Genomic DNA, 18,740 nt, shown 5'->3' on the forward strand with positions numbered 1-18,740 from the left:
GTTGGTTTGACTGGCGTGCAGCACCAAGGTAAGAATCATCTGTCTTCAGATTTTCACCTGTACATTTTACATTGTATTACTAATGTTTTTCAAATGTACATTATTGTTGTATTTGAATCTGATTCAAATATTCTCTGTCATATCACTGCCATAATGTCGCATTGCAACTGGTCACTGTATAGTAGTAAATGCAAAAAGATTTCTCCTCATATTCCAGCATTAGAAAATGAGTGATGCTGAGATGGAGATATTTGGGGTCGCTGCCCCATACCTGCGCAAGTCAGAACGGGAGAGGATTGCGGCCCAGAACAAACCTTTTGATGCCAAAACATCCTGCTTTGTGGCTGACCCTAAAGCTGAGTATGTGAGGGGCAAAATCAAAAGCCAAGATGCAACTAAAGTGACAGTGGAGACAGAAGATGGGAAGGTGAGTGAAGGTGTTTTGTTCAGACTGTCTTCTGCTTTACTGCAACTGAAAACACTCATAGGCTCCTTGGTTTGTTTCATTAAGTTTTCTCACCTTCCTACAGCGGAAAAAAAAAATATTCCCTTAGTCTGGATTTCAAGCCAATCTATATTTTTTGCATTTAAGAGGCCTAAATGTAGATTTTAATATGTTATTTTTCATATTTTTGTTATGCAATATTCCATATCACAGCATTTTCCTCTCAGCCTCACTGGTTTGACAGAATTCATTATTTTATTATATAATATTCCTGCTTATGTTCATAAATATTCCCTCACTACAATACCCAGCATGCATTGTACAAATACAACCTGTGATGTTAACCAATACTGACTGCTAGCCTAGCTAATGATCTATAAGCTAATAAATACAACCAGGCTAGCATTAGTGTTACTCTTACTTCAGTTGTCGAACAAAATAGTAGAATAAACAATGATTTTATCTTTATTCAACACAAAATAGACACTTTTTTACCCTTCCAGTCAGAGATAAAAGGGCGAACTGAGGTAAGGCATCTAGATAGACAGCTAGCTAACTAGCTAGCTAAGTTAGTTAACCTATCTGTCTGCCTTCCTTCTGCAGCTAACGGAAAACAACATAATAATAAAACCACCCCGCTCCCAAAATCCACCCTAAATCAGCTGTAGTTTTTCAAAAGTTCTTTCCACGTTCAGGACACTTCATCAGAAGGGGGTTTTCTGAGTCTTAACCTAGAAAAATCTCACACGTGAGACAGCATCAGTGAAGGATGCGACTAGGCATGTTTACAACTGATATAGCTAGCAGTGTTTACATTTTTATACTGGTAGTATACAGAGTAGCATCTAACCCCACGAACATCGAGCTGGGCAATATGACAATATTGTATTGTTGTTATCATGATAAAATTTGATGCTGTGATAAACAATGTTCTTTTTGAGTTAATTGCAAACATCGCCTGACCAACAGCATGGTTCATTACATAGACAGCATAACATTAATCAGTCCTGTTTAATTTACTGCATTGCAATGTGTGAAAGACTGAATAAATTCTCATTCACCAATATCTAAGTTTTTTTTTCTTAAATTTGTTCTTGAAAGATCTTGAGAAAAAGTCTACATCAGATTCATGACGTATTCTTAAACAGCAGAACTGTTCGCACCTTTGTGCTCTTGAGTGTGTGTAGATTCTCTTCTTACTTAAGAACAAATTTCAAATAAGAAAACACTGATGAATCAGAATCGTTGTGAAAAGTGGGTTTGAAGAAGAAATTTCTTACATATAAGAAAGGTTGGTGAATGAGGTCCATTGTAATTATAGTTTTTAATGGCAGTTTTTAAACGAAGCTCATTGTGTCTCTGTGTCAAAATATTGTGATACACATCACGAAAATGTCTTAAGTGTAGTCTTATGATATTTTTTCCTTATTGCCAAAGCCTTACAAAAACCCTAGATTAATTAGTCAGTTATTAATTTTAAGGCTTGTTGTTAGAGTTTAGGCTTAGGGTTTAAGGGTTTAAATAGAAGCAATAGGAATTTCATATACAATCGTGATGTACATAATGGAGCCATGCAAATTCAGTTCAGCTGTTTAATGTCATCTGAGCAAACCAGCATCAGATGTATTCCTCAGTGGTTATATGTATTTGTGACAGATCGTCACGGTCAAGCCGGATGATGTTCGTCCCATGAATCCTCCGAAGTTTGATAAGATTGAGGACATGGCCATGCTGACCCACCTCCATGAACCAGCTGTGCTGTTCAACCTGAAAGAGCGCTATGAAGCCTGGATGATCTACGTATGACTGCACAGTGACTCATAATACTACATTTAATGCAAAGATAGTAGTGTCCTAACAAAATTCAGCTTTTACAGTTTTAGATTCAGCACTTTCTATTGTTCTTTTTTAGACAGAATAGAGCATTCATCATTTTGAAACATATAGATATTTAATAATGATTTTTGAAAGATATTTCAAATGTTTGCTCTTTGCAGACCTACTCTGGGCTGTTCTGTGTGACTGTAAACCCCTACAAGTGGCTCCCGGTCTACAACCCAGAGGTGATAAATGGATACCGTGGGAAGAAACGTCAGGAGGTGCCTCCTCATATTTTCTCCATCTCGGACAATGCGTATCAGTACATGCTTACAGGTAACAGTTAGTAGAATACATTGATCGCAACCTTTTGTGGCTGATGACAGTATTTAGATTAATGTTTTTTCCTCGTGGCTCTCTTGTAGACCGAGAAAACCAGTCTATCCTCATCACGTATGTATGAGAGAATGCATATTTGCATGACAGTTTTGAACACTGAGATTTGTTTAGACTGGAGGTTTTCAGAAACACACTGCTGTTCTTCAATATTTAATAGCGGAGAATCTGGTGCTGGGAAGACTGTGAACACTAAGCGTGTCATCCAATACTTTGCGACAATCGCATCTGTTGGAGACAAGAAAAAAGAGCAGGCGTCTGGAAAAATGCAGGTGAAGCTCTGTATTTGCTCTGCCAAAGCTGGTGATAAACCCACAGTCAAACACTGTCCTTGTTTTTAATTGCTTTGCATATTCAGGGCACCCTGGAAGATCAAATCATCCAGGCCAACCCTCTACTGGAGGCTTTTGGGAATGCCAAGACTGTGAGGAATGATAATTCCTCCCGCTTTGTGAGTTGATTTGCTAGGAATGCTAAGGCATGTCTAGACATCCAAAAGCTCTATGATCTATGATAACATATTATTAAAATGTATACAGTACTGTTTAAAAGTCAGAGACCACCTTACATTTATTAAATTTCCAGCCAAAAAGGAAGTTATTCATTTTTCAGGGATAACACATTCAGTGATGTTGAGGTCAGTCCATTTTTCTGAGAATACCAGCAGTTTCTTTACTTGATTTGCAAATTTCGTTTTTGTCTATTTCCATTCTTTAGTAACATCTTATATCTAATCTCTTCATATGTCCTGGCAAATTAAGAACTTTTACTTATTGGCCATTTTGACTGGAAATTAAATAAAGGTTTATGATATACGATATATTTTGTGTTTTACAAAATCTATATACATGTTAAACGTTATATTGATATTATGAAAGAGCAGTAAAAATGTTTTCCTTTTCACCAATTGTAGGGTAAATTCATTAGAATCCACTTTGGAACAAAGGGGAAGCTGGCCTCAGCTGATATTGAAACATGTGAGTTTGCTTGACACCTTGAAACCTTATATGCAGAATGCTAGTGTGCGCTTTTTAAAAGTGCTTCTGTTTATTTTAATTCATGCATAAAAATTAGTTGCACATAAAGTCATTCTGAGTGATATGAGTGAAATGTTGCATTGTAGAGAAACTTGCTGTCTTGTATTTCTTTTCAGTGGTGGTGATAAAAACCAGAGGTCACAATGTCTACAACACAAATATACCATTTCATTTACTATCCAAAATGATCAGAGAACCTGCATGTTTTCTGTGTTTCATATGTGTGATATTGATGTTGGTAAACTAGTGTTAAATCTGAAAACAGTAAGTTTCTTTGGGTGTTATTTTGCCTTACAATACCCTGCACCACAACTAGATTAAAAAATGTTTATGGCAAAACCTTCTCAAAAGCATCATAAAACAGTGTCTCAGCATTTAATGTAATAACGTTCTGTGAGGGAGCCTTCAGAGGCATTGAATGCTTCAGATGTCTGGTTCCTATCACCACCATCATCTATCACCTTAATCATTTATGCATTTAGAAGAATCCATAGAATTCTCCTTTAACCTTCGAGTCTCTCCTCCTCAGACCTTCTGGAGAAGTCCAGGGTGACGTTTCAGCTCCCTGCAGAGAGGAGCTACCACATCTTTTATCAGATTCTGTCCAATAGGAAGCCAGATCTAATTGGTCAGTGCCTAAATTGCTCATTTAAGATTGTGAATAATTGTTACCTTACACTAGGCTGTATTATTTGTTGTTCCCAGAGATGTTGCTGATCACCACCAATCCATATGACTACCCTTTCATCAGTCAGGGGGAGATCACAGTGCAGAGCATTAATGACACAGAAGAGCTCATGGCAACAGATGTGAGATCACACTGACCATTAGTCATTCAAAACAACACAGTCGTAAAGGTCACATACATGCAATGCTGATTATTATTTGACTCCTTTTGATAAGACAGAGTGCCATTGACATCCTTGGCTTCAACTTTGAGGAGAAAGTTGGCATCTACAAGCTGACCGGAGCAGTGATGCATCATGGGAATATGAGGTTTAAGCAGAAGCAGCGTGAGGAGCAGGCCGAGCCTGACGGCACTGAGGGTAAAACCATTTCTTAATAAATTTGAACGTGTAGATGCAGTACTGTACACTCTTCATTTATTTAATGTCTAGTCAAAATTGCCATCAAATAAATTTTTCAATTTCAGGAAAAAAAAAAAAACATTTTCAGCATTTAGTGTGTCCACCATATCCCTTTATTACATCTTCCATTCTTATTAGGAGGTTTGCTTTCAGTTTTTCAGTCTTCGAAATTGGTTGCATTTTCTGCTTCTCAGACACATTCAGTAATGTGGAGGCCTGGACTCTGGGGTGACCAGTCAGCTGTTCTGAGAATACCAGCTGTTTCTTTGTTTGATATGCAAGTTTTCTTCTTTTTAGACTGTTTCCTTTTCTCAGTAACAGCTTCTTGACAGCTGCACCTCCTTTCAGACTCATAGTGTTGAGTTGTCTTCTAACAAGAGTGGAGCTTTATTTTCTCCTCTCTCTCAAAGATGAAAGCTTTAAGTACTGTTTATCTGATGATGACAGTTTTAGTGGTCTACCAGGTCTTGTGCGTTTTTTAGGCATCCCATTTTGTCTATATCTTTTAATTATTTGACATTGCTATATCTAATCTCCTCAGAAATATCTCATGAAAAATTAATATCTGTTACTTAATGGCTACTTTGAGTAAAAATTAAATAAAAGAAGGATAGTCTCTGATTTTTTTACACTGTACTGTATTTCAGGGTTCTTATTCTGACACTGTAGTTTTGCATAGTCCAGTGAAAGAACCTGCTTTATGCACATAATTATTTTAACAGTGGCTGACAAAGTCGCTTACCTCATGGGCCTGAACTCTGCTGACTTGCTGAAAGCTCTTTGCTACCCCAGAGTGAAGGTTGGAAATGAGTATGTCACCAAAGGACAGACTGTTCAACAGGTAACTGCATTTCCACAGTCCAGCCTCATAAGAAAGACATTGTAAATGTGATAAAGAGTTTTGTGCTTTGTAGGTGAATAATTCAATGGGCGCCCTGTCAAAAGCTGTATATGAGAAGCTGTTCCTATGGATGGTAATAAGAATAAATCAACAGCTGGACACCAAATTACCCAGGCAACACTTTATCGGAGTGTTAGACATAGCTGGGTTTGAGATATTTGAGGTGAGAATTGACTTACTTCTGCTGGGTAAGCTTGAGTGTGTTGGAACCTAAAACTCTAGCTCTCTAACTCTCTCTCTTTATATATATTTTTTAATCTCAGATGAACAGCCTGGAGCAGTTGTGCATCAACTTCACCAATGAGAAACTGCAACAGTTTTTCAACCACCATATGTTTGTGCTGGAGCAAGAGGAGTACAAGAAAGAGGGAATCGAATGGGAGTTCATAGACTTTGGAATGGACCTGGCTGCCTGCATTGAGCTAATTGAGAAGGCATGTCATAAAACCTTTTTTGCACCATACTGTCTGCTATGTTTGTTTTATAACTAATGCATTGTTTTTCTGTACTACAGCCAATGGGCATCTTCTCAATACTTGAAGAAGAATGTATGTTTCCTAAGGCAACAGACAGTTCCTTCAAGAATAAGCTTTATGACCAACACCTGGGCAAGAACAGTATTTTCCAGAAGCCCAAGCCTACTAAAGGCAGGACTGAAGCACACTTCTCCTTAGTTCACTATGCTGGTACAGTGGATTACAATATCACTGGATGGCTGGAGAAGAACAAAGACCCACTTAATGACACGGTGGTTCAGCTATATCAGAAAGCTGCAGTAAAGCTGTTGTGCAACCTTTTTGCCACCTATGCATCAGCTGACGGTAAGTCTACAGTAGTTCTGAGTAGGGGATGCACGATGATTGGCATTGGACAGATGTTTAGGTTCAACTGGTATTTTAAAGTGAAATTTAAAATTATATTTATTGTGTTCCAGAAGACCATAGCATTTAGGCAAAGCTGAACTTCTGCATTTTATTCATTTTTCCTGGATTTGTAACCCAACAGAAATAAACATTATATTTCTATGTAATGCTAATCCGGTTAGATGTAGTCTCAATTTCCACATTTTATTAATATTTATGTTTCAGCACTGGAATCCGCATGGGCAGATATGTACATGTAAAATATCAGATATCGATATTGACCCATAGTTCTCATATTGGTATATTTTCTCTCTTTAGCTGAAACCAGTGGAATCAGAAAGGGAGGAAAGAAGAAAGGATCCTCTTTCCAAACCGTTTCTGCACTTTTCAGAGTAAAGAAAATTTCTATAACTGAAGGGATGATGAATCCTGTGATTATAACATTTGAATGATTACTAATTATGTTTCCCCCAGGAAAATCTCAACAAGCTAATGGCTAACCTCAGGTCTACGCATCCTCATTTTGTGCGTTGCATCATTCCAAATGAGACCAAGACACCAGGTAAAAGGAAATTGCTCAAAAACATCTTAAATGTCATTTGGATGACACATTGGCAGATACTACATTACCAAATTAAATCAAAAGCTTTTTAAAAATGTTTTCATTATTTTCTCCATCTTATTTTATTTATTTATTCATTTTTTTAATTTATTTTTATTATTTATTTTTATTTATTTTAGAATAGTAACAGAGACTCTCTGTTTGCTTTCCTGTGAAACGTGATTACACTGTCTCTCTTGATAAGAGTGGTTATAGGCATAAATCTAATTATTTTTATTTGTCTTAGAAACTACTTCATAGTTCAGTTACCCAGACAGGGATTAAGCCTAGTCCTGGACAGGTAAGACTCTCCACTCAGAATGCTGTGTGGTCAAGGACTAGGATTATTCTCTGTCTGGGAAACTGATTATAAAACCTGTAAACATAGGTCTTTAGATTAAAATGGCGTTAGGGAACTGAAAAACATACAATCACGTGTCCAAGCTTTTGACTGGTTGTGTACATATAAATATATAAAAATGTATAGATTTTGTTTTTTTCAGGGGCTATGGATCATCACCTTGTTCTCCACCAGCTACGCTGTAATGGTGTACTAGAGGGAATCAGAATCTGCAGAAAGGGCTTTCCCAGCAGAATCCTGTATGGAGACTTTAAACAGAGGTGTATATTTTTTCATTCTTTTATCTGATCAATGCTGAAAACCCACTCATGCATTAAGTGCATGAAGAGTTCTGTGGTCTGTCTTTACAAAAGGTACAGGATCCTAAACGCAAGTGCGATTCCTGAAGGACAGTTCATTGATAGCAAAAAGGCATCAGAAAAACTACTGTCATCCATCGATGTGGACCATACACAATATAAATTTGGACACACTAAGGTAATTACATTAGCTGTAACCATATAATGTACTGACCTACAGCCACTCCATGAATCATTAGCATTTTCATTTTCTTAGTTTATGACATCTGACATCTTCAGGTTGTGTTCTCATCTACCTTAGGTGTTCTTTAAGGCTGGTCTGTTGGGTCTTCTGGAGGAGATGAGAGATGAACGGCTGGCAGTGCTTATGACCCGCATCCAAGCTGTCTCCAGGGGTTATGTTGCCAGACTTGAATTCAAGGAGATGACAAAGAAGAGGTTTGAACATACGCCCACTTGAGTGAAGGCCTTGTGGACTGTCTAAAATGTTGATATATCTGATGTATTATGTGGACATGTAGAGCAGATCATTTATGATTGTCTTGGAAGAGTTTAACTTAATGCTGTATTATCATGCAGGGAGTCCATCTTCATAATACAGTACAACATCCGCTCATTCATGAATGTCAAAAATTGGCCGTGGATGAGGCTTTTCTTCAAGATGAAGCCACTCCTGCGTAGTGCTGAGGCAGAGAAGGAGATGCAAACAATGAAAGAGGAGTTTGCTAGGATGAAGGAGGAATTTGAGAAATCAGAAGCCAGGAGGAAGGAGCTAGAGGAGAAAATGGTCGTTCTTGTCCAAGAAAAGAATGACCTCTATCTTCAGATACAAGCAGTATGTTGACATCTTGGTAAAATAAGGTTTCCAATAAATTTCCTAATTTGAAATTCCAAATAAATTCCAAATACATAGCAAAGTCTTCTCACGTCTACAGGAACGTGAGAATCTGTCTGACGCAGAGGAGAGGTACGAAGGTATGATAAAGAGTAAGATCCACTTGGAGGCCAAAGTAAAGGAGTTCTCTGAGAGGATAGAGGAGGAAGAGGAGATCAATGCAGAGATTACAGCCAGGAAGAGGAAGCTGGAGGATGAGTGCTCTGAGCTCAAAAAAGACATTGATGACCTGGAGCTCACCATTGCAAAGGTGGAGAAGGAGAAGCATGCCACAGAAAACAAGGTGAGAGCTTTTCTCAAGCATATACTTTAGCTTACATGTCTTTGTTCCTTTGTATGCTGCTTACAAGACAATATATCTTGAAACCCAGGTGAAGAACTTAACAGAGGAAGTCAGCACCCTGGAGGAAGCTCTTCTGAAGTGTTCCAAGGAAACTAAAGCCCTCCAAGAGGTTCATCAGCAAACTCTAGATGATCTTCAAGCTGAAGAAGACAAAGTCAACACTCTAACCAAGACTAAACTAAAGTTAGAGCAACAAGTAGATGATGTAAGTGCCTCTTAGAAAAGCAAATGTTGATGTAAAAGATATGACAAGTAAAACAGCATGGTGTTATTTTTTTATTATAATCTCTCAAAGCAAAAAGCAGTAATTGAGGACATAAATGTTTTGCAGCTTGAGGGGTCCTTGGAGCAGGAAAAGAAATTGAGGGCAGATCTGGACAGAGCCAAAAGAAAACTGGAGGGGGACTTAAAGCTTTCTCTGGAAAATATAATGGACCTGGAGAATGAGAGGCAGCAAATGGAGGAACGGCTCAAGAAGTATGGCAGTCTGCTAGTGCTCAATCTGTTGCTGATAGGACGTTTGAAATACAGTGTAAAAGTCAACCACCCTTCATTTGTTTAATTTCCAGTCAAAATCACTATTAAGTACAAGTTATTAATTCATTTCAGTTATTTGGATATTTCTGAAGAAATAAGATAGTAAGATATAAGATATAAGATAAGTAAGATATAAGGAAAAGAAAAATCAAAGGTTGATAAGGAAAAAAAAAAAAGACTTTTCAAAACTGAGTTCAAAATTATTAAAAGTTATAGAGAAAAGTTGCCTCCTAAGCACCGTACAAGACCTGGTAGACCACCAAAACTGATAACACTAGATAAACAGTGCTTAAAGCTTTCATCTTTGAGAGAGGGGAGAAAATCAGGCTCTACTCTTGCTTCAGATCTGAAAAATCCACAGGTGTTTCTGTCCATCCTTCCACTGTGAGAAGACAACTGAACACTATGAATCTGAAAAAACTGAAAGCAAGTCTCCGGAAAAGATCAGAAGCTGTAGTAAAGGCAAAGGGTGGAAGTAGTACATTCTGAAAAAAATCACATATTTATTTGTTGAGGCCTCTTTAATTTCCTGTTAAATAGTTTTCTGCTATTTTTTCTGATGCTGAAAAATAAATGTACTTGTATTTAATGGCCATTTTGATTGGAAATGTAATAAATGAAGGGTGCTCTGACTTTTGCACAGTACTTTAGATCTAAAAAAAATAAGTTTTCTGATGCATTTTCTGTACTGTCTATACATTAAGAATGTGTTTTGCTTTATGCATAATTATTGTATCACATGCAATTTGGCAGGAAAGACTTTGAACTTAGCCATCTGCAAAGTAAAATAGAGGATGAGCAAATACTAAGCACCCAGCTTCAAAAGAAGATAAAGGAACTTCAGGTATGTTTGAATGTGGTGATACAAAAACATTGGAATTGCCTTCATGTCTTTTTGGGATTACTTTCTGATGATGCACCAAATATCTAAATGTAGGCTCGAATAGAAGAACTTGAGGAGGAAGTTGAGGCTGAGCGTGCTGCCAGAGCTAAGGTGGAGAAGCAAAGATCTGACCTTACCAGGGAACTTGAGGAGATCAGTGAGAGGCTGGAAGAAGCTGGTGGAGCCACTGCAGCTCAGATTGAGATGAACAAGAAACGGGAGGCCGAGTTCCAGAAGCTGCGGCGTGATCTCGAAGAGTCCACTCTGCAGCATGAGTCCATCGCTGCCACTCTCCGCAAGAAACAAGCTGACAGCGTGGCTGAACTTGGGGAGCAGATCGACAACCTACAGAGAGTGAAGCAGAAGCTAGAGAAAGAGAAAAGTGAGCTAAAGATGGAGATCGATGACTTGGCTAGCAACATGGAGAGTGTTTTAAAAGTGAAGGTAAGAAATTCTTCTTCATAGTCCATTACAATAATTCTCGATTATGACCACCTTAATAATCATGCTTACTCCTGTTAATAATTCAGGCTTCCTTTGAGAAACAGTGCCACAATCTTGAGGACCAGAATCATGAATACAAGACAAAAGCAGAGGAGGCCACAAGGGCACTAAATGACTACACTACCCACAATGCACGGCTGCAAACTGAAAATGGTTTGATTTTACATAATTTCTAACATTATATATTTGGATGCCTACCATAAAACTGGTACATACAGTACTGTGCAAAAGTAAGAGACTACCCAGCCATTTAATCAGTTTCCAGTTAAAATGCCTATTAAGTACAAATTATTCATTTTTCAGTGTCAGAAAAGAGCATGAAGCATATTTTTTAACAGAAAATGGTACAGAAACACCTAAAACCAAGTGTAGTATTAAATCTGTCAGTTTTTCATTTGTCCAATCTAGTTTTGTGCACTCCACTGTCACTTTAACTGTTCTGCTCTTACTATTGAAAAACCAACGAGTTACATTTTGTTCTCCTTCAAAGAGACATTAACATTTAAACAAACAGCTACCCAAACACACCTTAGCTGCCTTGCGAATTTCATTCTCATGTGCATCTAAAATGGCTAAAGAAGATATTTTGGGGACATTAAATATAAGATAGATGAAAGGTGAAAGTCAAAAGAACATAAAGGAAAAAACAGGAGTTGCCAAAACTGCAAAATGCTGCTGTTCAAAACATTATTAAAGGACTCTTAACAACCAAGAAAGAAACTGGACAGAGCTCACACCTCAGTATCTCTTAATGTGCCTGGGGCTACTAGGATTGTGAGAAGCAGAAAATGCAACCAGTGTCTAGGACTGAACTTTGGAAGTGTGGAAAATATCACTGTAGATTTCTTTGATAAAGTGAAAGCAACTCTTCTGAAAAGAAGGGAAACTATAATAAAGGGATAGGCTTGACACACTAAAATATCAATGTTATATTTAGTTGTTGAGGCGTCTGTGCATTTTTTGTTAAATATGTTTTTTGCTTTTTTCTTAACACAAAAAAAACTGATAAATTGTACTTCATGGCTGTTTTGATTTGATATTAAACAAATGAAATGGTGGTCTCTGACTTTTTACACAGTACTGCTAATGTGTTGCTAATGGCCACTATTCTCTTTGAATAGGTGAGCTCACTCGTCATCTTGAAGAAAAAGAAATTACTATTTCTCAACTTAATAGAGTAAAAATGGTATGTACTCAACAAATTGAAGAACTGAAGAGACTTCTGGAAGAGGAAGTTAAGGTGATAGTATTTCCTTCTGTGAAAAACAGCTAAACGATTCTTATGCCATTGCACTTATGCACTCACTTACCATAATCTTTAGGCCAAGAATGCCCTGGCCCATTCTCTGCAGTCAGCTCGCCATGACTGTGACTTGCTGAGGGAGCAGTTTGAGGAAGAGCAAGAGACCAAGGCTGAACTGCAGCGTGGAATGTCCAAGGCCAACACTGAAGTGGCTCAGTGGAGAGCCAAATATGAGACTGATGCCATCCAGCGCACTGAGGAACTTGAGGAGGCCAAGTACAAGCTCTTTTGAGAATCTGTTATGTTTTAAGACAATAAAAACCTGTACATTCTTTCCTTTAATATGGCTTTAAATGTGTATCTTAAAGGAAGAGACTTGCTCAGCGCCTTCAGGACTCTGAAGAGCAAACAGAAGCAGTGAATGCAAAATGTGCGTCTCTGGAGAAGACCAAACAGAGACTCCAAGCAGAGGTGGAAGACCTCATGGTGGAGATAGAGAGGGCTAATGCTGCTAATGCAACTCTGGACAAGAAGCAGAGGAACTTTGATAAAGTATGCATTTTGACCCTAAGGTATGGATCTGTCGTAAGTTTGTGTAGGTTACCTGATTGAATAGTATGTCATTTGCCTACCAGGTTCTTGCAGAATGGAAACAGAAATATGAGGAGAGTCAATCAGAACTTGAGGGCTCACAAAGGGAATCCAGGTCTCTGAGCACTGAGCTTTTCAAACTCAAAAACTCATATGAAGAAGCTTTGGATCACCTGGAGAACATGAAAAGAGAGAACAAGAACCTGCAGCGTATGTACCAGCTATGCTGTGAAGAGATCCTGTCTGCATTTGTTATTCTGTAAGCCTGAGTAGGTGTATAATTCATAAGTAATGGCCTTTTAAACTTTCTTTCAGAGGAAATCACAGATCTTTCTGAACAGCTTGGGCAATCTGCAAAGACTATCCATGAGCTTGAAAAAGCAGTAAAACAAGCTGAGCAGGACAAAATGGATGTTCAGACTGCTCTAGAGGAGGCAGAGGTACAGTTCTTTTCTGGTCTGCTCGAAGAAACTGCTTTTTCATTCAGCGAAATGAAGACAACAGAGACAATTACTCATAATTTCTTGTTCTCTAGTCCTCTCTTGAGCATGAGGAGGCAAAGATCCTTCACATTCAGCTGGAGCTAAACCAGGTGAAGTCAGAAGTAGACAGAAAAGTGGCTGAGAAAGATGAAGAGATCGACCAATTGAAGAGGAACCACCAGAGGACAGTGGACATACTCCAGAGTGCCCTTGACTCAGAGACCCGCAGCAGGAATGAAGCCATGCGTCTGAAGAAAAAGATGGATGGAGACCTGAATGAGATGGAGATCCAGCTGGGTCATGCCAATCGCCAAGCAGCTGAGGCCAGCAAGCAGCTTCGCAATGTGCAGACTCAGCTAAAGGTACACGCTGTTAATTTCCACTCCTCAGTAACTGTTAACATACTTCTACACTGCAAGTGTCTTCTTTCTCTGGCTGTTCCAGGACACTCAGGTGCATCTTGATAATGCCCTCCATGGGCAAGAGGACCTGAGAGAGCAGCTGGCCATGACTGAACGCAGGAACACTTTGCTGACAGCTGAGATTGAGGAGATGAGAGCAGCACTGGAGCAGTCAGAGAGAGGCAGGAAGATGGCAGAGCTGGAGCTGGTGGACATGAGCGAGCGGACGCAGCTTCTTCACGCTCAGGTAGGTGTCCGAACTAGAACTTTAATCAAGTGTGATTTTTTTGATCCAAGCACACCCAACCCACAGTGCCATGCTTGAAAACCTGACTGAAGCCTGAAAAAAATCAGTTTAAATCCAACTGTAGCCCAACAAAATTCTGTCCAGGCCCTATGAAATTACGTCCAAACACGACTATAACCCATGAAATTTCTGTCCGATCTTGACAGGAGCCCATTTGACAGAATTTTGACCATACCTGACTGCCCGCCCAACAAATTTCTGTTCAATATCGACAGTAGCCCAACAAAATTCTGTCCAATCCTGACTATAGCCCAACAAATTTCTATCCAATCCAGCTGCAGCCCAATAAAATTCTGTCCTGTCGTGACTGCAGCCCAAGATAATTCTGACCAGTCCCTAGTGTAGTCCAACAAAATTCTATCCAATCCAAACTGTATCCTGACAAAATTCTGTCGAAACCTGACTGTAGGCCGATAAAATTCTGTCCGAACCTGACCGAAGCTCAACCACCACCAACCAGAGACCCACAAAAACTTTACATTTCTAGTGTGATAGTGATAATGACAGCTGTGATCAGATTATCAACAACCAAAATACAAAAAGAATATTTTAATGATCAGCTGTCCAAAATTACCTGCAGTGATCCTTGCTGCTTACAACATGAATGACTCCAGAGTACTACATTAAAAATAAAGCAGGGAGGAAAAAAAACAAAGCAAAGGGAAATGCAAGCCAAAATCTGTGGGAGTCAGGGATCCATCAATAACTTGCTATATATTGACACTTCATTAGATCATTCCGATATTTGATAATATCAACTATCAAGTCAAGACTTGTCTGAATACGACCAAATCCACTTTGGATAGTTGAGTCCTGTCAAGTTCAGACAGATATTTCATGCTGTAGTTTGGTCCCCAGATGTTCCGATTAACCAGCAATGCTTGCTCTATATACTCTGTTCACTGAGCGTGTAATGATTTTTCCTAAAGACAACAAGTCTCATCAGCACAAAGAAAAAGTTGGAGTCAGACATCACAAACCTGCAGACCGAGGTTGAAGACACCATTCAGGTGGCAAGGAATGCAGACGAGAAAGCCAAGAAGGCTATAACAGATGTAAGTCAGTAGATAGATTTTTTTGGAAACTTCATAAAAGGCTTGGATATTTCTGTTCTACAACTGTACTGATGACAGTGTCTGTTGGTTTATAGGCTGCCATGATGGCAGAGGAGCTAAAGAAGGAGCAGGACACCAGCGCTCATCTGGAAAGGATGAAGAAGAACCTGGAGGCCACAGTCAAAGACCTACAGCAACGTCTGGATGAAGCTGAACAAATTGCTATGAAAGGCGGAAAGAAAGAGCTTCAAAAATTAGAGACAAGAGTAAGAGCCACAGTGCATGTTTTGTCTTCAAATACATGATTTGTCTTTATGAAGATTAAGGAAAGGGGAATTCCACAGATCAAAATTCCTGCATATTTAAATCATTAAGATTTAAACCGAGTCATCTGAGTGGTTCAAAGTGAAATGTTCACGTTCTAGAAAAATGTATAGAGCCAGAATGGTTTACAGTAGTGGCAATAAGAGCCAGACATCTGAAGCATTTAAGGAAAACTATTAAAATGGTTACAGATTTACACTGCCTGATACCTGACACATTTTTATGACAGTTTTGAGATACAGTTTTGGCCTAATATGGCCTAAAATCTCTTCATCGTGGAGAGGTATATGCATGGATTTATAAGGAAAATGTACCCAGAGTACTCAAAGTAAACTTTATTATTACTTGTGTTTACCAATAAATATAAATACTCAAAAGACATGAAGGTTCACTGGTCATTTTGGGTAGTAAATAAAATGGTTTATTTGTGATGTAGACATTACAGTCCCTGGTTCCTATAACCACCATTTTAAATAAATCTGAGTTTGCAAGTTTCTTTAAAATGACACCTTTTACATCAAACCACTCTGAAAGACTTTGACATCTCAACAACTGAATTATGTAGAAATGTTGATGAATCAGTATTCATTTGCCAATAAATACATAAATAAACGAATTTTAATTAATTTGGATGTGATACATATGATACAGGTCAGAGAACTGGAGAATGAGCTGGAGGCAGAGCAGAAACGTGGTGTAGAAACCATGAAAGGAGTAAGGAAATATGAAAGGAAAATCAAGGAGCTTACATACCAGGTAAGAGAGCAATCGGTGATACTGATGTTACGCTGTTAAACTGCAAAGATCCATATGTGAGCCCACCCTTTAAGGTGTCAATCTCAAAACCACATATCTACACTTACGTGAACTTACACATTAGTTTTATATGTAGCTACTGAGTAGTTTACAGTTGTAACTGAATAAAAAATGAATAATTTTAATCAGTAATATCCTCTCACACACGTCATGGTATACCCTAATTCATGTTGACTTTAAGGAATGCTGCATTAGTATTTTTAGTTTGTGACATTAGTTTTGGAGGTTTGACTGAGGAAAAACCGTCACCTACTAAATTGCAGTCTGAGGAGGACAAGAAGAATGTAACCAGGCTGCAAGATTTAGTGAACAAGCTGCAACTTAAAGTAAAGACTTACAAACGACAGTGTGAAGAGGCGGTAAGTGAAATATGAGATTATAATTCCTCTTTTCATTATAGTTTGCTTTCATTATCACTACTGAAAATTGTTATCTGTCATATATTAATGTTGTTGTATCTCATAAATCCCACAAACAGGAGGAGCAAACAAGTGTCCACATGGCTAAGTTCAGGAAACTTCAGCATGAGCTGGAGGAGGCAGAGGAGAGAGCTGATATAGCAGAGTCTCAGGTCAACAAGCTAAGAGCGAAGAGTCGAGAGATTGGTGGAAAAGGAGAGTAGCAAAATTCTGTATCATAGTGTTATTCAGTAAGCATGGGCTTCTCTTATAAAGTAACATTTTTTAAGAATTCGTACATTATGATATTACCTCTAAAGCACTTACACTACAGTGTGAATGCTTGGAATCACTTTTCATGTTTTTTTTTTTATTTTATATACAAGAACATCTTATTTAAAACTATTATTATTCTATTATTAAACTGAACACTGGTTAATATTAGATAATATATTCAATATTTCAAGTATTTTTGGAACTGCAAGAAGTTATTAAATAATGAATAATTATGGTAATTTGTATTAATTATATAATTACAGTTGTTTTCTTAAGTTATTTGCCTCAATATTTAACTACTTATGAAGTATGAGACCTTCTGAATATTAATTTTATTATAAGTTCATTCTTGATTGCATTCAATTTCTCAGTCATTTTAGAATCTTTAGAATCTACAGCTTTGTTCACCATAGCGGACACATTTAAAATCTCTCTTCGTATATTAGAATTATTTTATACATTTATCTGCAATGCTCAATGAAAATATATCATCATTCATGTTTTAATATTGTCTTGGTTGTTGAATTTACTAAAGGAATTTATCTAAAGCCAACTCATTGTCACTGTTTCATACTTTAGGAACGCAATGCATTGTGTACAAAATCTTCTTCTTGTATGTTTTTGTGTGCTACAGTTTTATAAACTTTTAAAGTATCCATCTTTTAAAGTACCTCATCTTATTATTGGGTTTTTACAATACAAAAACATAGCTGTGTATCTGTTTTAAAGCTGGTGTAACTGTACATGAAACTACCACAGAGTTATATGGGCAAATGCAACGTTTGAACACTTTTGCTGATTTTCTAAGTGAAAATATGTAAACACATTCTCTACAGGGAGAAGTGCATTTTTCTACAAATTTTAGTGTCAATTTCTATTTATTTGCTGAGTTTAAAATATTGAAAAAGCATCAAATATAAAATGTGCCATAACTTTTGCACAGGCCACATTTTATGTTTTATTTCTTTTTTAATATGTTGAATTCAGAAATTGTAATTGTGTGTTGAAATGTGCAGAACTGTGTTCTCTGTAGTGGATGTGTGAACTTTTTTTCAGTTAGAAAATCAACAAAACATAATTTAAATGGGGTGCCCAAACAACGAGTTTCATATAGAGCCATTTCATGCTTAAATGGTTCTTTGCATGGTAAAATATTTCTTTAGGTTAACAGAGAATGTGCTGTATATAGCACCAAAAAGGGTTCTTCTACTGTTACAAACTTGACATCGTGACAATAGAAGAACTCTGTTTGCTGCTGTATAGGACCATTCTCATAAAGGTTCTATATAGAACATATACAAAACATTCTTCATCAATCTGAAGAACCATTTTACTATGCAAATAACCATTTAAGCATGAAATGGCTCTATATAAAACTCATAATTTTAAATAGAACTATTGTCTTTACTAAAGAACCCTTTAAGAACCATCTTTTTTTAAAAGTGTAGCACACTGTGTTTTAGGCAGTAGGCTTGTTTTTGGTGTAAAGAACTTGTTTGTGGTTTCTCCATTTTAGCTTTGATAACTTCATTCATGTGACTAGAAGTTGAGAGCAGTCACTGCCATCTATCAAAGGACAGTGAGGCAACGTTAATGGGGAACTCCACTAATTTTTAAAAATTTTTACATAATTGATTAAGATGTCTTGGTAATCTATTCATTTTAATCCATTCATGGTGGAAGGGTACATGCAGGATGTTGTAAGGGAAAACAGTTCCCGAAGAAAATGTATTTTTTCCAGATTTTCCACTATTTCACCATCATCAACATGACATATAAAAACTCAGAAGACACATGTAGGTTCACTGGTGGTTTTGGATAGTGAATAAAATGGCTATATATGTGTTGTAGACATTGTGACACCTGCTTCCTATCA

At 37.6% G+C, this 18,740-nt stretch overlaps 1 protein-coding gene across 5 annotated transcripts; it reads left to right on the plus strand.

Annotated features, from left to right (window-relative positions):
* The first annotated feature begins 226 nt into the window (after positions 1-226).
* On the plus strand, positions 227-17,071 carry LOC118821686 (myosin-1-like). Of its 5 annotated transcripts, none has more exons than XM_036590409.1 (38): positions 227-427; positions 2,102-2,245; positions 2,443-2,599; positions 2,689-2,716; positions 2,820-2,931; positions 3,018-3,110; positions 3,573-3,636; positions 4,226-4,324; positions 4,402-4,505; positions 4,604-4,742; positions 5,507-5,625; positions 5,699-5,848; positions 5,949-6,119; positions 6,200-6,527; positions 6,867-6,940; positions 7,023-7,110; positions 7,653-7,770; positions 7,864-7,987; positions 8,111-8,247; positions 8,389-8,644; positions 8,745-8,987; positions 9,076-9,252; positions 9,379-9,524; positions 10,338-10,428; positions 10,522-10,911; positions 10,998-11,124; positions 12,093-12,211; positions 12,294-12,490; positions 12,583-12,766; positions 12,850-13,015; positions 13,121-13,245; positions 13,341-13,649; positions 13,732-13,935; positions 14,925-15,050; positions 15,146-15,316; positions 16,026-16,130; positions 16,454-16,549; positions 16,669-17,071. In XM_036590409.1, exons 1-38 carry the CDS (start codon positions 227-229, stop codon positions 16,810-16,812), a joined length of 5,826 nt encoding a protein of 1,941 aa, XP_036446302.1. In that variant the 3' UTR covers positions 16,813-17,071. The 5 variants fall into 5 exon arrangements, with proteins under 5 accessions (XP_036446302.1, XP_036446304.1, XP_036446305.1 ...); XM_036590411.1 differs by having other exon boundaries at positions 6,200-6,510; positions 6,877-6,940; XM_036590412.1 differs by having other exon boundaries at positions 6,200-6,510; positions 6,886-6,940.
* Positions 17,072-18,740: the final 1,669 nt, after the last annotated feature.

Source organism: Colossoma macropomum, unplaced genomic scaffold (genome assembly GCF_904425465.1).
Source record: "Colossoma macropomum unplaced genomic scaffold, Colossoma_macropomum, whole genome shotgun sequence".
In the NCBI taxonomy this organism is placed as follows: domain Eukaryota; kingdom Metazoa; phylum Chordata; class Actinopteri; order Characiformes; family Serrasalmidae; genus Colossoma; species Colossoma macropomum.